We start from the raw sequence: 24,438 nt of genomic DNA, 5'->3' as shown, positions 1-24,438 counted from the left end.
AGAGGGGCCTCCAGGACACCGCTAAGGTTCTAATTCTTGTCCTGGATGGTAGTTACATAGATACGCTTACTTTGTAAAATTCATTAAACTGAACATTTAAGATTTGTCCCATTAAAAAAAAAAAGCTCAAAATAGAAATACCATTTGACCCAGGAATTCCACTTCTAGGCATTTACCCTATGAATGCAGCCACCCAGTTTTAAAAAGACAGATGCACCCCTATGTTTATCGCAGCAGTATTTACAATAGCCAAGAAATAGAAGCAACCTAAGTGTCCACCAGTAGATGAATGGAGAAAGAAGATGTGGTACATATACACAATGGAATATTATTCAGCCATAAGAGGAAAACAAATCCTACCATTTGCAACAACATGGATGGAGCTAAAGGGTATTATGCTCAGTGAAATAAGCCAGGCAGAGAAAGACAAGTACCAAATGATTTCACTCATATGTGGAGAATAAGAACAAAGAAAAAAACTTAAGGAACAAAACAGCAGCAGAAACACAGAACCCAAGAATGAACTAACAGTTACCAAAGGGAAAGGGACTGGGGAGGATGGGTGGGAAGGGAGGGATAAAGAGAGGGGAGAAGAAAGGGAGCCTTACGATTAACATATATATTGGGGGGGCATGGGGAGGGCTGTGCAACACAGAAGACAAGTAGTGATTCTACAGCATCTTACTACGCTGATGGACAGTAACTGTAATCGGGTTTGTTGGGGGGACTTGGTGATGGTGGGAGTCTAGTAAACAGAACGTTCCTCATGTAATCATAGTGATACTAAAATTTAAAATAAATGAATGAATAAATAAACAAACAAACATGCAACTGTCACCAGCAATTCCACTACTGGGTATCTTCCCCCGAGAGAAATAAATTTATATTTGCAGAAAAACCTGTATATGATTGTTCATAGTAGCCTTATTTGTAATAGCCAAAACCCAGTATCAGCTGAGATGTCCTTCAACAGGTGAATGGTCAAACTCCAGTGCATATGTACATGTGTACATACACTCGTGTGCCTGCACCACGTCAGCATAAGGAGCAAGCGTCATCCACACCACATGGACCAATGTTCAAGAAATTATACTAAGTAGTAAAAACCGATAACCCCCTAAAAATGTACAAGCAAGTCCAGTACATTCACAGCCACAGCCTTTCCCCCAGACTTTCCCATGAGGCCAGAGCCACATGCACCATCCTCATCCTGATGAGTATGTTCTTCTATTATTTTCTCTCTTCCATTTTGTCTTTGTGGGTAACACTCACTTTGACCCCAGGCCACTGGCTGATGAACACCTCTACACTGGTGTCTTCAGATTTCCCAACATTCAGCTCCTTTTTGCTTTTTGGCAGTAACAACCGTGCCTTGCAGGATTTCTCTGCCTCTGGAGAAGAAAAATAATTTTTCCAGGTATTATCTCTGGCCAGCAAGTTCCCTCTAGGAAATTGTACCATTTATTTAATCACTTTTTTTTGTGTGTTCATAAGCTCATGTTTTATGTGATAATCTATCACCACATTAGGATACAGTATGGAGTAACAACCAAAATAACCCTGGCTTCTTACTGCTTAAAAGGTTGCCAAAAAATGAGCCTGGTAAATAACCACTCAATGATGACTTTCTAAAATTATCTAATATCATTTGCTGGAGAACATCAGGTAATAATGATAATGACATATAGGGGCATTTTCAGGGTTTAAGTGTTGTGGAGTGGAAACTCTCTGTTGATTCAAATGACACCCAAAAGATTTATTTGCATTGTAAGAACATATTGAGTAAACGATATTTCAAGTGAGAAAAAAATTACCTGGGAATACCCTGAATTGATGTGGCACACAAGTAAGACTTCAAAGAATTGAAGGAAGTGCATGGTGTTTGGCAAAGAGTATATGGTGTACAGTGCAGTGGAAAAAGAAAGTAGGTGAATTCTTTTCCTCACTGGTGTTAGAGGTCATGTGAATGATCAAATGATCTCTGAGAATTTTTGTCCAATTGGTGAAATAATCAAAGTTTCTTGTGATAAAAAATAATAAATAGTTCAGTTAAACATCCTAATATATATTATAGTTTACCACTCTTTTACCTTAGTTTACAATATTTTCTCCTTTTTGAAAAAAAAGTAGGTAGTTAAACAATGCATTTCCAATTTACCAATATTTAGGGATCAGATCTGATAAAGAATCTTTCCTTGACCACATTTTAGTTGGCTCTTCTGAACCCTCTTCCCAGTTAGACCTCAACTTTTGAACTTCCATGCCCATCTTTGCATTGCTTAGCTTTAGCAAGATCCTGTGAAGTTAGTTTAGCCAGAATCCACCCCTCTTAATATCTGATAACCCTCATTATCTGACTGTTACCACCTGCATCCCCCACATGATATCTGATCACTCTGTCCTGCCTTCAGCAAGTCCTGCTATAAACTCCCACTTGTTGCTATCATATTCAGAGTTTTGCCCAATTTTATGCTGAAGTCACTTTTTCCCCATTTTACTAGTTCCTGATTAAAGCTGTTTTTACTGCTTTAATGGCTGTTTAGCTCTGGTTTTCTTTATTTGATGTTGCACAATATTTTTATGAAATAAAACGAATTTTTAGAAAATTTCGGCAGTTATTGGTGCTGAAAGGAAACTTTCAGAGTTTCGTTTTAATTTCACCTTTATTTTCCATCTTTAAATAATCATTTGGCTTTTATTACTACTAATGTTACAAACATAATACTAGGTCATTACAACATATGTGTGGATAAATGTAAATTCTGAATTTTATAATGTCTAATTAATACTAAAATTGTATTGAAAAATTGTTATTTTGGAAAGCACCTCATAGAATACAATTTAATGTATATAAATATAAAACCTTATCTAAATTAATAATTTTAATCCAATATACATGGCAACATAGTTGTTAAGAATAATAAATCATGACTGAAATAAATTTCTGGCCTCTAATAAACTTGAGCAACATTGTGTCTCACAGAACTGAAAGAGCAAACTGGGACCTCTCGCCCATTTTGTTCTGTGCCTTCCGTCTTGAGTAACTATATCCCCGACACGGCCCCGTTCCCGCTCAAACCACACCCAGCAACCTGCGCGACGGGGCCCTGACTCTTCCCCAGCCAATTGGCTAGAGCCAAGACCATCACCCCGCCAACTGCCCCTAGACCCCAATAAAACCTCTGTGCTTTTGAAACGTGCTCTCTCTCTGGCGTCTCGCTGCTGCATTGGTGCAAGTAAGAGACTGAGCTCGAGTTAGCTCGAATAAAGGCTCTTTGCTTTTGCATCGGACTCGGCTCCCTAGCAGTCTTTGGGGATCGCGAATCCTGGGCATATTTGGGGACTCATCCAGGATCCCCAAGACCCAGAGGGACCCCGACCCGGAGAGTCTGACTGGCCACAGTTGGTATTTGTTCGTTCCCTGTGTGTCTTGTGTGCCCGCTTCCTGTCTGTGCGTGAGCTCATTTGTGGAATCCTGGTACTGCCCGAAGCGGTCTATGTGGATGCACAGGTGCACCACGGGCTGGGGGCGCTGGAGGATTCGGAAGACGTTCCGATCCTACCTGGAGGGACGTAGAATCCCCTCAAAGGTCTGGGACGAGGCGGGTCGCTCCCTCCGGTCCGTCGTCTAGGTTTTGGTTTTGCTTCCACGGAGTTGGAAGACTGTTTTCAGGGTCCCTCTGTTTGTCTGTTTCTGTGTTTCTCTGTTTTATTTTGTGGACTTTTATGGGACAGGCTCAGACTATACTCCTCTAAGTATTATGATTGATCATTTTAAAGATGTCAGGGGAAGTGCTAACAACCTCAGTGTGGCGGTCCGGAAGGGTCGGTGGCCGACTTTTTTGTTCTAGCGAGTGGCCAGCTTTCAGTGTCGGGTGGCCGCCAGAGGGAACCTTCGACCTCCCTACCGTCCACCGAGTCAGGGGTCTTGTCTCTTGGTCTAAGACAAGTCATCCTGATCGGCTCCCTTATATTATCACTTGGCAGGACCTTGTTGAAACCCACCCTCCTGGCTTAAGCCCTTCCTGGCCCCACACCCTCCGGAGCCGAAACCCATTCTTGCTTTGCAGAGGACAGAGAAGAAGGAGAACAAGAAAAGTCCTACCCGGCCTTCAGCACCCCTCTACCCTGTCCTACAAGCGGGGGGTGGGCTGACAACTAATTTTTCCTCCCGCATATCAGCCTTCTAGGATGCTGGAAGGAACCCCCCCCCACCCCCCCAGGGGAAGCAGATGCCACTCCAAGAGCAGGGGGCGGAGGCACTCCAGTGGGAAGCCCACCCTTTACCAGACAAAGGGCCCAGAGAGAGCAGCCTGCCTCCACCACTGACTCCACCATTCTACCCCTATGAGCCACCGGCTTCCCGGCCCCCCACCCCCACCCCCACCCCGACGAGCAGGGAAATCAGCCCCACCACTACTGGCCCTTTGCCACTAGTGACCTCTACAATTGGAAAGCTCATAACCCTAAGTTTTCCGAGAAACCAGCGGGGCTTAGTGATTTATTAGACTCTGTTCTCTTTACCCATCAGCCCACATGGGATGACTGCCAGCAGCTTTTGCAGGTCCTGTTCACTACTGAGGAGAGGGAGAGAATCTTCAATGAGACCCGAAAACTAGTTCCAGGCGTAGACGGGAATCCCACCACCAATCAGGCTGAGATAGACACCTCCTTCCCATTAACTCGGCCTGAGTGGGATTTCAACATGGCAGAAGGTAAGGAGAGGCTCCAGGTCTACCGCCAGATTCTAATGGGGGGTCTCCGAATGGCTGCTAGAAAGCCACCCAATTTGGCCAGGGTAGGAAATGTACAGCAAGAAAAAGATGAATCTCTGGTTGCCTTTTGAGAACGGATCGGAGACATTCCGTACCTACACCCCCATGGATCCATAGGCTCCGGGAAGCAAGGCAGCTGTTATCATGGCCTTTGTAAACCAGTTGGCCAAAGAAAGAAGTCTGCAGGATACAGTATGGAGTATCTGCAGAAGAAGTCTGCAGAAATTACTGGTAGTAGCCGAAAAGGTATACAACAACCGGGAGCCTCCTGAAGATAAGCAGACTCACACCATGACGGATGCCAGCAGTAAGCAAACTCGAGACCTGGCCAGAATACTACTAGCTACCACTGCTGGCTCCCCTGAGGAATGAGACCGCTGTCTCCGGCAGCTGGTGGACGACCCGAAAGAAAGTAGAAGAACCACCAAGGGGGGGAGGCAGAGGCTGCAGAAAGATCAGTGTGCATACTACGAAGAGATAGGGCACTGGGCCCAAGAGTGCCCAAAAAAGGCCGACGGGAAGGGAAGCAAGACTGATCAAGTAAAAGTCTTAAGAGCTGGATGAACTGAGTGACTAGGGGTGTTGGAATTCAGACTCCCTCCCCGGGCCCAGGGTAACTCTTAGAATGGAGGGGACCCCTGTTGACTTCCTTGTCGACACCAGAGCACAACATTCAGTCCTCCGCACCCCAAAAGGAAAACTAGTGAGCAAGAAGTCCTGGATACAAGGGGCAACTGGTATGAGCCAGTATTCACGGACTACCCAAAGAATAGTAGATTTGGGGCCAGGCCGGGTATCCCACTCCTTTATGGTGATACCAGAATGCCCCTACCCACTGTTCGGATGGGACTTACTGACAAAGATTGGAGCTCAGATAACTTTCAGACAAGGGGGGCCTCAGATCACCGATGGCAAGGGCCACCCTATCCAGGTCCTGACCATAAAACTAGAAGATGAATATCACCTCCACCAGAGGGCGCTCCCGAGAAAGGATGAATAACATGGACAGATGGCTACAAAAATTCCCCACAGATTGGGCAGAGACGGCAGGGATAGGACTAGCCGCTCACAGGACCCCGGTCCTGGTAGAGCTCAAGCCAGGGGAAGGCCAGGTAAGGATCAGGCAGTACCCCATGTCTTAGGAGGCCTGGAAGGGAATCCAGCCACACATCCGGAGACTACGAAGCCTAGGAGTACTAGTTCCTTGCCAGTCTACCTGGAACACCCCCCTACTGCCAGTCAAAAAGCCTCACACGAATGACTACTGACAGGTACAGGACCTCCAGGAAGTAAACAAGAGAGTCATGAACATACACTCAACTGTTCCCAACCCATATACTCTCTTGAGCTCCTTGGCGCCCTCCAGAGTTTGGTCTACTGTACTAGATTTAAAAGACACCTTCTTCAGTCTGCCACTGGCACCCCAAAGCCAACTCTTGTTTGCCTTTCAGTGGCATGATCCGGAGGAGGGCTATAGTGGGCAGCTCACTGGACACGGCTGCCTCAGGGGTACAAAAATTCACCCACCATCTTTGACGAAGGGATACATGAAGACTTAGGTGAGTACAGAAGGGAGCACCCTGGCCTCACCCTCCTACAGTATGTAGATGACATGCTGATTGCTGCCAACACGGCCGAAGACTGTGAGCGGGGGACCCAGGACCTGCTGACAACCCTGGGGGCCTTAGGGTACTGGGCATCCATGAAAAAAGCTCAGATATGCAGGGAGAAGGTAAGTTACCTGGGATACATCCTGAAGGGCAGACAGCAGCAGTTACCAGATGCCAGAAAAAAAAACGGTCCTGAAAATCCTTACTCCCACCTCCCGAAGGGAAGTAAGAGAATTCCTAGGATCGGCCGGCTACTGCCGCCTCTGGGTTCCAGGTTTTGCTGAGATCGCCGGACCCCTATATGAGGCTATCAAAGAGAGGACAGCATTTAAATGGACTAGAAAAGAAGAAACTGCCTTTAATCAGTTAAAAAAGACCCTCCTAGATGCACCAGCCCTGAGCCTGCCAGATATTAAGAAGCCCTTCCACCTCTTTGTAGACGACCACAAGGAGATAGCGAAAGGGGTTCTAACTCAAACCCTAGGCCCCTGGAGCCGCCCGGTAGCTTATTTGTCCAAGAAGCTGGACCCAGTGGCTGCTGGCTGGCCGCCATGCCTAAGAATTATTGCAGAGACTGCACTCCTAGTCAAAGACGCAGACAAACTGACTGTAGGACAGGAGATCTGGATGATGACCCCACATGCCATTGATGGGATCCTGAAACAGCTTCCTGATAGATGGATGAGCAACGCATGTATGACTCATTACCAGAGCCTCCTACTCAACCCTCCACAAGTGCGGTTCCACCCCAGTGCAGCCCTCAATCCTGCGACCCTACTGCCTAACCCCAACCTAGATGCTCCACTACATGACTGTGCAAAGATCCTGGAGCAAGCACACGGATTCCGGACGGACCTAACCGACTAACCCCTCTCTGATGCCGAGGCTACTTGGTTCACTGATGGTAGCAACTTTATGCGGGACGGACACAGGTATGCGGGTGCAGCGGTGGTCACCGAAGCGGACACCGTGTGGGTGGGGGCTCTACTCTCCAGAATGTCAGCCCAGCGAGCAGAGCTCATAGCCCTCACCAAGGCGCTGACACTAGGAGCTGGAAAATGGCTCAACATCTACACAGATAGCCATTATGCGTTTGCCACGGCCCATGTTCATGGGGCAATTTATCAGGAGAGGGGGGTACTGATGGCAGAGGGATGGACTATAAAAAATAAGCAGGAGATACTTGACCTGCTCACGGGCTTATGGCTTCCTGCCAAGTTGGCCATTATCCACTGCCAAGGGCACCAGAAAGCTGATGACCCGGTAGCAAGAGGTAACTGAAAGGCTGACCAGGCAGCCAAAGCAGTGGCCCTTACTTCAGTCCCCATCATGGCCCTACAACTACCGGACCTGGGAGACCCAGTTTTACCAGACCAGCCCAAATACTCCCAGGAGGAGTTGCAGCAGATCAAGAGACTCCCCATGGCCCAGGAGATAAAGGGATGGTGGTATACACCTGACAGAGAGCTTGTGCTGCCAGACCAGCTCAGAGTCTCAGTATTAGAACACATGCACCAGCCTACCCACCTGGGGGCCCGAAAATTAAAAGACTTAATCTGACATGCCGGAATTAGGATTCACCAACAGGACACCAAAATAGAACAGGTTGTATCTGCCTGCAATGTCAACTCACAAACGCAAGAGCCACATTGAATGAAAAAGGAACCAGGCTCAGGAGCACCAAACCGGGAGCCCAGTGGGAGGTTGACTTCACTGAAGTTAAACCAGGAAAGTATGGTTATAAATATCTTTTAGTATTTATAGACACCTTCTCTGGCTGGGTCGAGGCATACCCAACCAAGCACGAAATAGCTCAGACAGTGGCCAAGAAACTTTTAGAAGACATCCTACCCAGGTATGGTTTTCCTGCCATGATAGGATCAGACAATGGACCAGCTTTCATCTTGCAGGTAATGCAGGCAGTAGCCAAGGCTATTGGGGCAGTTTGGAAATTACATTGTGCTTATAGGCCCCAGAGCTCAGGACAGGTAGAAAGGATGAATAGAACCCTAAAAGAGACCCTTACCAAACTAACCATGGAGACTGGCGGGGACTGGGTAGCTCTCCTAGTGTACACCCTTTGCCGGGTGAGGAACACTCCTTACATCCTGGGTTTTACTCCCTACAAGATCATGTTTGGCAGGCCACCACCTATTATTCCCAACCTTAAAGTTGAACTTCTTGCTGAATTTGAAAACCAAGAACTTTTTTTTTCCTTGAGAGGGCTCCAGAAGTTTCACAAAGACATTTGGCCATGCCTCCGTGCCACCTACAAAGCTGGCATGAGCCCGGCACCTCATCAGTACAGGCCAGAAGACTGGGTCTACATCAAAAGGCACTGCCGAGAGACACTTGAGCTGTGCTGGAAGGGACCCTACATCCTGGTACTGACTGTGGGGGTCTGGCCTACAGCCGAGGCTGAGCCCCACTCTAGCTGGACAACGCCCTAAAGATGGCGCCTGCTTCCTGCTCACCACCCTTTCCCCTCTTCCCTGTTGGGGATTGGCCCAGCAGACTTCCGTACCCGTGCACAGCTCGTGCTGCCCGCTTAGAGTGGCGCGTGACACCTATCCGCTTAAAGGTCACGCATGATACTGTCCTGGATTGGTTGGGTGACTGAATATAAGGGAGCCCGCCGGGAGGGAGAGGAGCTGCCCGACAACTGCTGTAACCGCCACGAGAGATTAGACAATAAAGCCTAGAGAAGAATCAAGACCTTGGGCGTGTTGCTTCGGTCCCTGAAGGGTCGCGACAAGTGGTGAAACCTCGTCGCGACCTGATCCGCTGACCCTGGTGCCTGCCGATGAACGTCGCTGGACGCCGTTCGGTCGGCTGGCCAGACCGGGAGAGGGAACCGAGGAGGGTGAGTGGATCGGCGAGTAAACTGAAAGTATACGTGGCAGGGCAGACGGCAGGCAGTTGCGGTGGGTGTTTATGTGTAGTGTGTGTGTCCTGTTAGTGTTTGTGACATTGTTTATTATAATATATGGAATGAGGAGGTGCCAGTGAAGGTTCACAGAGCGGCGACAAAATCAAAAGGTTCGCAGAGTGGCGACGAAATCAAAAGGTTCGCAGAGTGGCAACGAAATCAAAAGGTTCACGGAATTAGCGACGTAGTCCATCTAAATCATAACTAGGATACTTCCCCCTTTAGAGAGAGGATGGGGACGGAGGACCAGGATTGGGTTTTTCTTCAGGGCCACTGAGGGAAAACAGCCTAAAAAGGCCTGTGTGGGTACCTCAGTGGCCCCTCACCAAAGAAAAGAAGGAAGCAGCCCACACTTTAGTACAAGAACAGATAGCAGCTGGTCACCTCCAGCCCTCTACCTCGCCATGGAACACACCTATTTTTGTAATTAGGAAAAAGTCTGGCAAGTGGAGATTATCAAAGACTGTTTCTTCTCCATCCCGCTTCACCCCAGAGACTGTCAAAGGTTTATTGCCACAGGGCATGGCTAATAGCCCCACCATGTGTATGTAAAGAAGGCCTTACAAACTGTCAGGAAACAGTTTCCCCTGATAATCTATCATTATATGGATGACATCCTTTTGTGTCATGAGAGCAGCAGGGAGCTAGAGACAACCCTCAGGGTCAGGGTATGGTGGAACGCACCCACCTCACCCCCAAGAATGCCTTATATAAACAAAAAGGGGGAATAGGAGAAGATTTTAGAACACTGGACAAAAATGGACGCAGTGCAGCAGAGCGGCACAGCCAACAATCCAATCCAAAACACATGCCTAAAGTTTTGTGGAAGGATGTGTTGGAAGGAAAATGGAAAGGCCCGGACCCAGTGATAATCTGGACCCGAGGCTTGGTTTGTGTTTTTCCACAGGACCAGCAGAACCCCGTTTGGGTGCCTGAATGTCTGATACGCAGAGTGGAAAACCCCGGAGCAGAGGTACAAGATGATCACACTGCTTCTGCTCCTGCCGTGGATCCTACAGCAGGCGACGGCGGAGCCGAGCTGCAGCTGCAGCCACTGCCGTGCTGACTATCACCATTCCTATGGCAGAGACGCTGAATGTCTGTCCCAGGCCACTGAACAATTGGACCTCTTGGGGGAGGTTTTGTCTGTGGGCTGCGTCCATTCTTATACGGGGGTGTATTACTGGTATTCCTTTTAAAGCTGCCAACTTGTCCAGACAGTTAGGCAAGATGTTAAACACCACCAAAGCCTGGTCAGGTGTAGGTGTCATAGGAATATTGCTAATTGTGGGCCTCCTCGTGCTTGGGAGGAAAGTCTGTTCCATACAAAAACAGCAATGGGGAGAACGGAAGGTTCTGTTGCAGGCCATGGCAGTGCTAGAGGAAGGCATCTCCCCTAGAGTATGGCTTAATATGCTGGATCAGTAGTCAAGGACGGGTAAGATCGGGAGCTGCGCATATCAACCTAAGACAGGGCTCAGACCTAAGCTGTCTGTTGCCTGAGGATGGGTAAGAATGCCGCAGACTCCGGACGACCTAAGACAGGCATGATCCCGACAGCCCTTTGGTTATAAAACAATAAAGGGGGAGATGTGGGGGCCTGGCCTACAGCCGAGGCTGAGCCCCACTCTAGCTGGACAACGCCCTAAAGATGGCGCCTGCTTCCTGCTCACCACCCTTTCCCCTCTTCCCTGTTGGGGATTGGCCCAGCAGACTTCCGTACCCGTGCATAGCTCGTGCTGCCCGCTTAGAGTGGCGCGTGACACCTATCCGCTTAAAGGTCACGCATGATACTGTCCCGGATTGGTTGGGTGACTGAATATAAGGGAGCCCGCCGGGAGGGAGAAGAGCTGCCCGACAACTGCTGTAACCGCCGTGAGAGATTAGACAATAAAGCCTAGAGAAGAATCAAGACCTTGGGCGTGTTGCTTCGGTCCCTGAAGGGTCGCGACACTGACAACCCCCACTGCTCTCAAAGTAGACGGCATCGCAACGTGGGTCTATCACATGCATGTTTGGCTAGCGGACCCTTCCACAATCTGGAAAAACTTTGCCACCCAATGGACGTCAAGGGCCCCTCAGCAGTGCCTTTTGACGTAGACCCAGTCAATCGAGACCAACTCAACCCGCTCAAGCTCAGGCTACAGCACACTCAACCCGCCACATGTTAGTAACTCTGTTAGTTCTAGTTGTCACTGCTCATGCTGCCGAGAGTCCCCACACACCCCTGAACATTACGTAGCAAATTATGGACACCAGCTCGGGGACAATCCTTAGTCAGATTTCCCAGACCCACCCCACAGACACCTGGTTTCCGGAACTCAGGTTTAACCTACTAAGCCTCTTCCATCTTGAATGCCCGGGACCCTGCCTCAGACTCAAGCCCTTTAACCTCAAAAAACACCTGCCCCACTTTTACGTCTGCCCTGAACCCTCTCGGACATCAGGGGCCCCCTGAAGGTCAGCAGCAGACTATTTCTGCACCTCCTGGTCCTGTGTCTCAACTGGACACATCTGGTGGACACCCCCAAAATCTGGTGATCTAATCACCGTCAGGCGGCTGCCCACACCGCCTTGCAGCCCGGGTCCCTATTACCCCATAAGTATCTCTTTCACGGACCAGGGAAAAAAGGCGACATCACAGGAAACTGGAAGGACCTGGGAATTCATTTCTACAAAAAAGTTAGACTTGGAGCCCGAGACCCAGGTGGGCTTTTTACCGTCTGAATTCAAGCAGCCCCCTTACCCTACAGTCCTCCACAGGGGTAGGATCCAACCAGGTGCTAGCTCCCCGGCCTACCCCAGCCCGGGTGGTCCCACCCAGAAACACCCAAGCCATAGCCTCGTGACCCCCTGCATCCCCTGCCCCTACTGGAGCATCGCTCGCATCTCCTGCCCCAGGCCGCGACTTACCAGCTGATACAGACCCCCTGTGGAGCATAGTTATTGGAGCATACCATGTTCTGAACACCTCCAGGCCTGACCTGACCAAGTCCTGTTGGCTCTGTCTAGATGTGTGCCACCATATTACAAAGGCTTTGCCATCAAAGGAAATTATACAGCAGCCTCCAATCCCAGCTCCTGCAGGTGGCATCAGGCTACTGCAAGGCTAACCCTCCAGGCAGTAACTGGACAAGGCACTTGCATAGGCCATGTGCCCCCTGGGCAGTCATGTCTCTGTAATGAAACCCCAAGAGTCCCCAGAGAGACAGTGTATCTGCTTCCCCCCGAAAATACATGGTGGGTCTGTTCCAGCAGCCTCACTCCGTGCATGCACTCCCAAGTCCTTAACTCCCTGAAAGAAGGCTTCTGCATATCCGTGCAGTTGATCCCCAAACTACCACATCATTTGGGAGAAGAAATACTTAACAGGTTAGGCTCTGCTAACCCCCGAGGTAAAAGAGAGCCTATTATAACCTTAACCCTAGCTGTGCTCTTAGGACTGGGGTTAGCGGGGGCAGGGACCGGAATATCCTCATTCGACATCCAGGACAAAAACTACGGAACCCTAAGGGCAGCCACTGACCTAGACATAGAAAAAATTGAAAATCACTTTCTCATTTACAGGAATCCCTTACTTCCTTGTCAGAAGTAGTGCTCCAAAACAGAAGGGATTAGACTTATTATTCATGCAGCAAGGAGGACTACGTGCGGCCCTAGGGGAAGAATGTTGCTTCTATGTTGATCACTTGGGAGTCGTAAAAGAATCTATGACCCTCATAAGGGAAGGGCTGCAGAAACGAAAGTCAGAAAGAGAGCAATCTCAGTCCTGGTACGAGTCTCTCTTCAACTGGTCTCCCTGGTTAACTACCCTCATCTCAGCCCCAGCCGGCCCCCTTGCCATCCTACTCCTGTTACTAACCTTCGGGCCCTGTATCATCAACAGGCTGGTCCAGTTTGTCAGAGACCGCGTGGGGGCCATCCAACTAATGGTCCTCTGTGCTCAACACAAGCCCCTAGTAACAGAAGAAAGCCAAATAGCAATGCAGTCGGCCCCATGAGTGGGCCTGTAAGCAACATGACAAGGAGGGATTGAAAGAGCAAACTGGGACCTCTCGCCCATTTTGTTCTGTGCCTTCCGTCTTGAGTAACTATATCCCTGACCTGGCCCAATTCCCGCTCAAACCATTCCCGGCAACCTGCGTGATGGGGCCCTGACTCTTCCCCAGCCAATTGGCTAGAGCCACGACCATCACCCCGCCAACTGCCCCTAGACCCCAATAAAACCTTTGTGCTTTTGAAACGTGCTCTCTCTCTGGCATCTCGCTGCTGCATTGGTGCAAGTAAGAGATTGAGCTCGAGCTAGCTCGAATAAAGGCTCTTTGCTTTTGCACCGAACTGGGCTCCCTGGGAGTCTTTGGGGATCATGAATTCCAGGCATAACAGAACGAGTTGTTTCTTTTTTTCATTAGCCTATTGCCCTCTAACTGAAAATCTGCAAATTTTCTTTGACCAGTTTGTGTTAATATTTTTCATGAGCTCAGGGTTTTTACATAAACACCCAGTAGTTTACTTTAAATAGGCTGCATTACCTAGGAATGTAGAATCATTTAAATGCTTCCTGAACAAAACTGTGGGTCTAAATCATGCCAGGGCCAGGTACCAGGGAACTACAGACCACTCCATAACCCAAAGCCCACTAGAATTGTTCAAACTAGCCAATCCTAAATTGTCTACTCCAGCCTTCCTTGCCTTTCTTGCAGAAAACACAGTAAAAGCTCTTGGCTCCTACTACTTCTCAATCAAAACCAGGTGTTCCTTCTGTGGCCTCATGTTGTATGCCGTTCCTCCCTTTTCTAGGGGAATTTTCAGTATCATTAAACTTCTCTGTCAATGTCATTGATTTATCAGTGTCATCACTCACCTTTATAAATTAAGACCTGGGCACAAACCAGCCTCCCTTGGCTGTTGTGGGTAAAATTCCAATATTTCCAGAATCTCTTGCCTGGCCTTAGTACATCTCCATATCAATAGGTGTTTCCAAGGGGTGGAGAGACGTAGTACATCTCCATAGCAATAGGTGATTACTTAGGGGAGTGAGGGCTTATCTGGACTGGAGATGTTGGGTGGGGCCTCTTTTTGCAGCCAGCTTGTGAGACACTGGTGAGCAGAAGTGGACGACTGCTTGTAAGCAATAAACAGGTTCCTCCCACTTTATTTCTCCCTTTGACTGGTTTCAGTTTCAAAAGTAATTTGCCCCAGCCTGGGAAAATATTTCCCCCCCTAGAGTTACAGTTGTATAGTATTACATCTCATTCCCCGACTTCTCAATACCTTTGCCTTCTCTCTTTTCCATTCTTCTTTCTTTACCACATTCTAACATTCTGTATAGTTCCAGGGTTCCCCCACCCCCACCCCGGCAATATTTCTTCCTCTTTCTTGAATACAGTGTAAGCTCCTTGGTGGCTAAAGTCTTTGTCTCTCATTTTCAAATTTGTTCCATGCTCTTAAGATAGTGCCTGAAAATCAGTAGATGTTCTTTGATTTTGGGGTAGACTGAATAAGTTTGATATTACAATATCCCTGCTCATCTTCACCATTCTGGCAACACTTTCTAAATTCTTTTTTTCCCCCTGGAAGCAGAGATTTAATGTTTTCAAGAATGAAAACAAATTACATTTTGGAGACTAAACCCTGCTGTGGTCAGAGTCCAGTGTAGCTGTTTGCTCAGCTTTGCCCTCTCACTTCTCAAACTTCAGTGTCTCAAGTTTAAATTTCGCAGACATATCAACTATTTTTCCCCTGTCACAGATATGTTCCCCAGAGCAATTTTTGCATATATCTGTGAATAACTACAGAATTAATATTAATAACTTTCAGTAATGTAAACAATTCACAAGTTTTTTTTCCTCTTTCCCTTCTCCTTTCTTTCTCTTTCTTCCCTCCTCTTTCTTTCTTTCTACTTCTTCTCTCCTCCTTTTCTTCGTCTTTTTTGTTTACCATAAATATATCAACTCCATTCAGATGCTGTCCCAGCAAATAAATGAGACTGTGAAAATTGATAAAGGGAAACCTCACTAACATGGTGTCATGAGGGCTGCAGGAGGAGCACCCAAGGACCAGTTCTGGTTGATTGCAGACCCCATAGGAAGGAAGAGATAGACCCCTTAGGACTCATACCTTGGCTACTTCACCACTGTAAGATAAATTCTAGCCGAAATAAGCAGGTGAAGAGAGCAACAAAGAGCCTGGTAGTTTATTTGAACACAATCCCCGGCCAAGACTTCCCAGTCTACAGAAATGGAGGCTGGGGAAGTCGCGCATAAGTAGGCAGGCAGCGGGTTTTTGAAGAAGGCAGGGGGAGGCAGAGCTTAGATATACAGCGGCGCGAGGATTGGCCAGCCTGAGGCACATTTTTTCAGGTTGGGAGGGGGCAGCAGCCGGGGACTTTGGCACGTCATCAGTGCCCAATGTGCTCACTCCTCCTTCCGGTGCCTCCAGCCTTACAATCACCCAGGAGGAGAAGGGAATTTCAACTCCCTCACCACAGCCAATGAGAGACTGCTACAGCTCAGCCAGTGAGCATCCGCCTCACAGGCACCTCTCAGTTTCCTCCAATTTTATTGCTTAGAACAGTCTCCCAACTCTCCCCCTTTCTCTATAAAAGAGCATCTTCTGCTTTGTTCTCCCATCTTGTCTGTGGTTTTGCCATAGGTTGCTTGTCTATAATTGCAATTCTTTGCTGTTCCCCAATAAACCTATTTAGCTGGTAAAATAACTGCTTGTTTATTTTTAAGGTTAGTAAGATCATGGTGTTCCAAATCTTTATTTCCATGCTCAGTTGTCATCTTTGCACATTTGCTGCCTCTGGACCTTGCCAGCCACTGACCTGCCACACGAAAGCATTTGGCATTTATAATGGTTCTTTATAGAGAAGCGATGTAGAGAAGCGGTGCATTTCTTAAGAGGAAGTAAATACAGCTCAGCTTTTGGGATTAAAAAAAAAAACATTTGGGTTAAATGGTGCTGCACCCCAGATTGGACAGCACTGCTATTACAGACAGGAAAGGTGTCTCCTTGGACCTCCCGTTTCAAAGTAGCCCAATAGCCCAAAACCCCTTCGCTGTTTTCCCCTCCATGGCCCTGTCAGGAGTCATTTCCACGGAAACCAGAGGGAAAACTCCAGTTGCTTGAGGGCACTCCTACGTCACTCCTTTCACTCCACAGCCCTGTCTAGGGACAATTCTCTCTTGCCCCGACCCAACTGAGGTTCAAAGAGCCGAAGTAAAGCTTCCGCCTACAGGTATGTAAAAAGTAAATATGAGTTAGCTATAAGTGCACTCTAAGTGACATTTGATACTATGTGTCTGTCCATTTGATTTTGTAGCTTTGGGGAATATCTGAAAGAACCTTTCTAAACATTTCCTGCACCCCTGCAGTGTTCACTGCTCTTTAAGAGGAGCGAAGGCCCGTCCAGCCCTGCGAGCCTCAAGGAACCACTGCCCAGCGCCCCCCGCGGTTCCATTTGGCCTTAGTCCCCGGGCAGAGGGCGCCCAATCGTCGCTAAGGCTGATTACTCGAAGGAACTACATTACCCAGAAACCTCTGCGTCCCACAGTGACGATAGCGCTCTTGGGGACGTTTCCGTAGGTGCGGAAGGCGTCTGGGCGGGAGTTCCGGTATCTTCCTCGGGGTAGACATCTTGTTGGCTGTTGGCGGAACCCTCCGAACACGGGCTCGGGAGCTCTGGTTCGCTTGAGAGGTGACCGAAGCGGGAAGGCGTGGGAGGAGACCCCGTCGCCGCTGCAGAGAGGTTTCCGGGTGGCAGCGCCACGAAGACGCCGCCGCCGCCGCCACCGCCTAGGGACCCGGGGCTCGTGACGGCTCAGTGGGGTCCGGACTGTGATGGCGGCGGCTGCCGTGACGGACCCGGCGTCGGTGGGTACTGCGGTCCTTGCCCCCGACGCGCCCCAGTCCTCATCTCCGAATCACAGAGCCCCAGTAAGAGGTTCCTGTTGTGGCCATTGCAGCCCAGGTTCCAGTGTGCTGGGCAGTAGGGTGTTTGGTGCAGTGGGTGGAGCTCCTGTTCCTAACGGCCGGTGGGATGAGACGCAGGGGAGTGTCACTAGCGGAGTGACGAGCACGAGCAAAGTGGGAGGTGCGACTGGGTTGGGAGCATTCGGGAAGCTGAGCTCCTGTCTTCAGAGAGCACAAAGTGTGAGTTGTATTTGTGCCTGGAAAGGCGGGGTGAGATCAGTACCTTCGGTGCGAGGACTCTGGGAGCTGTTGGAGGGACATGATTTGTTTAACACCGGAGAATATCCCGACCTTTACTCATGAGAAAGCAGACTAGGGTGGGATGATGGGGATGGAGGCAGCAGGATTCAGTAGTATTGTGGCGGTGGCTGTAGGCCCAGGGGTTGGGGGTGGAGAAGTCCTTTAATTCTGGAGAGAGTTTAAAGGTAGAGCCAACAGGATTCCCAGCTCTGTCAGGTATGGTTGGGAGTGAAGGGCCTTCCAATTTTTTCTCCCCACTGAGCATCTGAAAGAGTGGGAATGGGTAAGTTGAAGCAGGGAGCATTTTTCAGTGGGATCGGGGATTTGAAATAAGGACGTAGTAAATCTAAGGTGTCTCCAAGTGGAGGTGTCACATGGGCATCTGGACTGCAGGTCAGGAGCTCTGTGGAGGGAGGTGGGCCGGAGATCTCTGAGGGGTGAGACCTCAGTCAGGGCAAAGCCCGGCAATCAGATTTGGAAAGGGGAAAAGCATCAAGGCTGTTATTTTATATGGCCCCTGAGGTGAGAGATTGGGGAGGTTAGGGAAGGAGTGTGTGGATATGCTGAGATTCCCGCTAGAAAGGGGGAGTCTTGGCATTTGAAAGGGTCCTGGTTGTTCTTAGCAGGAGGAAGAGGGATGTAGGGCATAAGAAGTCAGGCAGGAGATGGAGAGCAAGATATGAGAGGTGCCCTGTGGACTCAGCAAAGGCACTGGCTGGGGACCGGAAAAATCAGCCAGGGGAGTGGAGCAGCCCGAGCTCAACCCAGGGTGCTGGTGTCTATTTCTGTAACTCCTCAGGTCAGGAGAGAGGATGAGCGTCTCTCATGAAAAGCCACAAGCAGCCTTTCCTTCAGTGGAGTGTGTGCCAGGTAGGCTGGTTCGCAGAAAAGACTAGTATATACTTCACAGGCAGGTACTTAAAAATTAACAATAAGTGGATTTGATGAGTTAAGTTAATACCATTGTTTATTGATTGATGTGCTTGCGTCTAAGTATTTGATTACAATTGGAAGTCTTAAATACCACATTTTCTTCAACGCTTAAGAACAAACTCTAAATTTAAAAAACCTAACACTTCATTTACACCAAAAATATTTACAAAAGTGTTAAGCTTCTGGACAGTAAAAACTAATTCAAAGGTACTTGACACATGCTCACACATCTGGTATAAACAGCAGTCCTAGTAGGTTTGCTATTACCCCCGCTTTACAGATGAGGACAGTGAGACACAGGTGTTTGTGCATGATCACATAGCTGGTAGGAGGCAGCGCTGAGGTCTCAGTATCTAAGGTTGAACAACCTGAAATCACCCTCCCAATGTCATAGGTTAGGGGGACAGTTCAGCCTGAGACCCCACTGTGATGACCTGCCACTCCCAGCGCCCTCTTCCTCTTCCCTCCAGGTTTCTGTGGTGTCAGAAGTGCTTATGACCCATGCATAGACGAGTACAGCCTGCGCAGGTCCTTGTTCAGCCGCCCCCTTCTCCCCATGACCTTGGCAGCCCAGTAAGGCAAAGGGTGGTGTCCAAGGAGTCTTCACCTACCCTTCTCCCTGCTGGTAGAATTTGGGGATGCTGGTGTCACTGAAGGCCTTTTGCCTTGAATTCTATTCTGGAATCAAATGGATGGGTTTCCGTTTCTAGGAGGCAGTAGGACTGTGTGGAACAAGTGTCCCAGGCAAGGAACCAGCATGTGCAAGTACACCGCCTGAGGCTGAGCTGGAGTGTTCAGGGACCCTCAGGTTTCCATTATGTCTACTGTGATCAGGGAGCAGGGGACAGAACCCAGTTCTGAAGGGGCAGCTTGTGGAACTGGGCTGCTCGAGTGGGGGGAGCCATGGAAGGTTTGGAGCAGAGGAAGGAATGATCTCACTCTGGTATTAACTGGCTTTCTCTGGCTGCACAGTGAAGAAAAGACTATAGAGTAAGGAAGGGCTGATTGCCAGTTAGACCAGAGTGGGGCGGCTGTGGAGGTGAGGTGCGGGTGCTGGGATTCTGGACTTTTTTTTTTTTTAAGTAGGACCAGCCAAGTTTTCTGATGTGGTTGATGAGAGAAGGGGAGGAGTCAAGTATGACCGTAAAGGTTTTGGCCCAAGAATGTGTAAGGATGGAAAAATCCTCAACTGAGATGGTGAAATTGGTGATGGGAGTAACTTTCAGAGGTCATGTCAGGAGTTACTAGGTGTTTGCCATGTTGAATCTACAATATTCCAAAGACGTCTGAGTGGGGGTTATCAAGTGGGCAGCTGGACACACAAGTTTGGAGTTCAGAGGATAGATTCAATTTGGAGACATCCACAAGGTGGCGGCCAGTGTGTGGATTAGGATAGAGCTACATCGTAGATTTAAAGATTCATTATGTCATAATCCAGCACCATTAGGGATCTTAGAAAGGAGTTTGGCACAGCAGAGTATGCATAGGAGTCACCTAAGAGGTGAGAAAGATTAGTGTCCATGGTGGTGGGGCCTTCCGGGGAGAGTGGACATGAGACAGATGCTGGCATACGGTAGTAATAGAGATAAACTGAAAGGCTAAAGCTGGTGCTTGTCCTCTCTCTATGCTTCCCAGGCTCTTGGCAGTGACTTCTGGTATGAGCTGGGGAGTTTTAGTCAAGCTGGTATATTAGCTCAGGGGCAAATAATATCAGTTGACAGAATCACCATGCTTGGGGTAGAAGGCCAGTGGGTGTGGGCTTTGAATGAAAGTTTAGTGTTAATTCTGTGACTAATGAGGATGTAACAGCCTCAGGGTGCAGCAGCAAATGGAAAAGGTTTGGATTTTTCTGATAGCTCCATGTGGTTCTGGATTGCTGAAGTTTGAATCAAGCAATAGGGCCAGGAAGGGAGGATTTAATAGCTGGCTTCAGAGATACCCATGGCAGTGGGTCAGATGTGATCTTGGATGCATTAATCAAGCATTCTCTGGATGCTGTGTATAGATCTGCACGTGGGAGATACCTGTATTGTGGGTGTCCATAGAGAGGTGTGATCCAAAGAGTGATAGTTCATGGACACAAAATCTGAATCTGCCTTACTTAAATTTGTGTATAAGAGGTGAAATATTTGCATACCAGGCCCAGACTATATAGTGTCTGTTTGTCCACCTGCCTCTTATTCTAGGCTGGACAGAAGATTAATGGGAAATGGGGATGAAGTTGAAAGCAATCATCAGGGCCTAGGACCTTGTCTGAGCTGGGGAGCCAGGGAGGAAAGTAAATATGTGGTAGATAGACCATGAGTCCTGGAGAGAGCTGCTCCCCCTGTGCTCCACTGCCCAAGTCACACAGGGTCATGTGATTTTTGAGGATGTGTTTGTGTACTTCTTCTGGGTTGAGTGGGCGATGCATGACAGTGCTGAGCCTTGTATCGATGCAGTGCTCTCTGTGCTCTGCACTGAATATTGGATTCCTGCTTACAGCCCCGCATCCCCGTTTTCTGGGCTGATTTTTTTACCTTCAGAGTTTGCTATTGGTGGACCATGGGTACTGCTATTTCCCCTCACTCCCTCCTGTGGGTTCTCTGAGTGCCAGGGCTCAGCTGTGTATACTCTCTCCTCCACTCCCTGTGCTCCCCAGATCCTTCTACCCTGAAAGTTTGAGGGTCAGAAGGCTTCTGATCAACCCAGTGGTTGCTACCCTGCTTGGCCTCTCCTTGGCTGGATGGCTCTGTCCACATTCATGATACCTCTATTCTCTGGATTCTGGTCCCTTCCTTTAATTAACATTTCCTTGGTCCTACCTGGGTCATGAATTGCAGTCGTCATTGCTTGTGGGGCCCACTGGGTTGTTGATGCAAGTAATTTCTGATGTTCACTTGTAATATTCAGTTCTCTTAATCTCTCATGGGTGGACTGCTCTGGGACACTGATTTCCCACTCACTTGCCTTGTCTTTCCTCTGTGACTTACCTTCCAGATCCTCTGTGGTTGCTGAACTGTAGCTGGGGACAAAGGTCTGTGTGCATGACTGAAGGGCCATGACTCTAGCCGTGGCAGGACGGGCTTGGACAGGCCCTGGTGAGTGGGAGCTTTGGGAGGGTGTGGCTTCGGGGCTGGGTTCATATGGCACCAAAAACTGTCCTATGCCCACTTCTGTTTAGTGCCCAAGTTCTAGGCTGTATCTCATTTCTGTATTGTCCTCACCATTCTGGGTACTACATACTTGTCATTCCTAGTCTCATCTCTGACCCAGGACTGTCCATCCCAATTTACTAGTACTCTAAACTGTCCCCTCTGCAGTGCTATCCTATGTTGGACAATGATAATGTGTCATGAGACATACACATAGTTTTTGAATACCAGTTACTCATTTTAAATCATATTTCACTGATTCTGAACATACATTTCTGTATACTTCCTCCAAGAGCCATGGCTCTTCTAAATTTCACTTGCAGAGGAGGTCCTGCCTACCTCTTATCCCTGAGCTACATCCCATCCCTTGTCTTCATCCTTTGTGAGGCCTTCCCCATTCTGTGACCCTTAGAGCCCAGTACTGCACACCAGCTCTTTCTTTAACCTGATCCCAGATGATTCTGCATCCCAACAATCCCATGTACTTAATCCTGGGTATGGTAGACAAATTTGTGAGGGGATTGCCCCCTCCCACCAAACTGAACATGCACATCGGCATTTTTTTCTTCCTTCAGATGGTTGGCATGGAGTGGAGGGTGAAGAAGCATCTTCAGAGCAAAGCATTACTGTGGGAGTGTCACACATTAGTACTTCTGAGCCAGGTTCGCTGACCCATACAGCTCACCCCTGTGACATATGTGGCCCTAAGACCTTGAAAGATATTTTGCACCTAGATGAACACCAGGAAACACGCCATGGACTGAAACCTTACACATGTGGGGCATGCAGTAGACAATTCTGGTTCAGTGCTAACTTTCACCAGCACCAGAGGCAGTGCCATGTTGAGAAACCCTTAAGAAACAAAGTCAAGACTTCATTTGTGAAGAATCTTAGAGTTTGTGAAGGACCTCACTTGTCAGAGAAGCCCTTTACATGTAAGGAGGATCAGAAGGATTTCCTGGCCAGTTTGGACAGTCACCAACAAAAGGCCACCCACAGGAAGAGGAAGACAAGAAGCACTGAGAGTGGGGAGGCCTTTCACTTTGGACATATGCATTACAAGTGCAGTGAGTGTGGGAAAGCCTTCAACCGCAAAGACACACTTGTCCAGCACCAGAGAATCCACACTGGAGAAAGGCCTTACGAGTGCAGTGAATGTGGGAAATCCTTCAATCGCAAAGCCACACTAGTCCAGCACCAGAGAATCCATACCGGGGAGAGGCCATATGAATGCAGTGAATGTGGGAAAGCCTTTAGCCGCAAAGACAACCTTACTCAGCACAAAAGAATTCACACAGGAGAAATGCCTTATAAATGTGGCGAATGTGGAAAATATTTTAGCCATCACTCCAACCTAATTGTACACCAGAGAGTTCACAATGGAGCAAGGCCCTATAAGTGCAGCAATTGTGGGAAAGTCTTCCGACACAAATCCACACTTGTTCAGCATGAGAGTATCCATACTGGAGAAAATCCTTATGTATGCAGTGATTGTGGGAAATCCTTTGGTCACAAATACACCCTCATTAAACACCAGAGAATTCACACTGAGGCAAGACCTTTTGAGTGCATTGAATGTGGGAAATTCTTTAGTCGTAGCTCTGATTTTATTGCACACCAGAGAGTTCACACAGGGGAAAGGCCTTTTGTGTGCAGCAAGTGTGGGAAAGATTTCATCAGAACCTCCCACCTTGTTCGGCACCAAAAAGTTCACACTGGAGAGAGGCCATATGAGTGCAATGAATGTGGGAAAGCTTATAGTTTAAGCTCCCATCTCATTCGACACCAAAAAGTTCACAATGCAGGGAGGCTTTAGGAGTGCTTTTAACCCACAGGACTCATGGAGAGTTATTCTGTGGTTACTCGTTGAGGAGGAGACATGCATCAGGTGTTGAACCTCATATATCTGAACATAAACCCTAGAGAGAGATCTTAGGAATGCCAGTTACAAGGGAAGCTGTCAGGGGCTGTGTGGCACTCTCAGGCCTTCTCAGGTTCCTTGCCAGATTTATCACTGTTGATGCCTATGGCTGGAACTATCTCAACTCTACCAGCTTAGTTACCCTAATATCCTCAGAGAAGACAGCCTTGTACTGTTTCTCCAACTGAGGAGGGACTTAGAAGAAACCCGAGTTAAATGGCAGTCCTTACTTCCTCCCCACTGACAGGTATGGACAGGAACCACCTTTAGCTATGAGGACCTGAGCTGTGTTTGGTAGTTTACAGAAAAGGTTTTATTCATGGATATTGTTGGTCTCCCTTGATACATGTGACAGATTTTTCCAGCCTCCAAGTCACCCAGCCTGAAGAACTGCTTGCCTCACATTTCTCTGCTTTGTGTGATAATAAAGACATTATTTAAGCTACTTTTAATCTGGGAGGTTCTTTTTACTGTTTAGAGTGGTTTGAAAACAATTACGTTCTGCCAAACTGAAAAGGTAAACAGTGTTTGGGGGGGCCTGCGACCTTGTGTGCCTCATGGAATAGCAGGCTGGTAGGGAACAGTTTTCAGTCCAGTTTTGAGGTTAATTTACATTGCTGACATAAGCTGCTTAGGTGAGAATAAAGGGCTTTATGGGCCTGCTTTTGTCTGGATTTAAGAGTTGAGGGCTCAGGCATCACACTGAGGTGATGGTGCTGTTGTGACAACCTGCAGTATGATTTGGAGCAACGTGGATTGAGTGTCATGTTTACAGTTTGCATCCCATATCCCCCAGCACTGAGGGGAAGCTCTTCCTCAGGTCCTGCCAAGTGCCAGACACCTGAAGGCTGGGATCTTGTACACAAGTCACTGGCTCTAAGACCTACTGTGTCCAGGAAGGAAACAAAATTGGTACAGA

At 48.3% G+C, this 24,438-nt stretch overlaps 1 protein-coding gene and 1 long non-coding RNA gene across 4 annotated transcripts; one reads left to right on the top strand and one right to left on the bottom strand.

Moving 5' to 3' along the window:
• Positions 1-15,486: 15,486 nt before the first annotated feature.
• On the bottom strand, positions 15,487-16,987 carry LOC140847071 (uncharacterized). The gene is made up of 2 exons (XR_012126699.1): positions 16,850-16,987; positions 15,487-16,240 (listed from the first exon to the last, which is right to left on the bottom strand). It is a non-coding gene; the product is annotated as an uncharacterized lncRNA (long non-coding RNA).
• ZNF134 (zinc finger protein 134) lies at positions 16,950-23,964 on the top strand. Of its 3 annotated transcripts, none has more exons than XM_017645000.3 (3): positions 16,950-17,255; positions 21,444-21,544; positions 22,174-23,964. In XM_017645000.3, the coding sequence occupies exons 2-3, from the start codon at positions 21,505-21,507 to the stop codon at positions 23,412-23,414; spliced, it is 1,281 nt and encodes a 426-aa protein (XP_017500489.1). In that variant the 5' UTR covers positions 16,950-17,255; positions 21,444-21,504; the 3' UTR covers positions 23,415-23,964. The 3 variants fall into 3 exon arrangements, with proteins under 3 accessions (XP_017500489.1, XP_017500488.1, XP_017500490.1); XM_017644999.3 differs by having other exon boundaries at positions 16,951-17,192; XM_017645001.3 differs by lacking the exon at positions 16,950-17,255 and adding an exon at positions 17,695-18,401.
• The last annotated feature ends 474 nt before the right edge of the window (positions 23,965-24,438 follow it).

Source organism: Manis javanica, chromosome 17, assembly GCF_040802235.1.
Source record: "Manis javanica isolate MJ-LG chromosome 17, MJ_LKY, whole genome shotgun sequence".
NCBI lineage: Eukaryota > Metazoa > Chordata > Mammalia > Pholidota > Manidae > Manis > Manis javanica.
The sequence above is the reverse complement of the archived record's forward strand: the minus strand, read 5'-3'. Positions and strand labels throughout refer to the sequence as shown.

Coding starts and splice junctions, on each gene's coding strand:
- ZNF134 (XM_017645000.3), top strand. CDS start 21,505: ATGACTCTAGCCGTGGCAGGACGGGCTTGGACAGGCCCTG. Junction 21,545..22,173: donor ACGGGCTTGGACAGGCCCTG/GTGAGTGGGAGC, acceptor TTCTTCCTTCAG/ATGGTTGGCATGGAGTGGAG.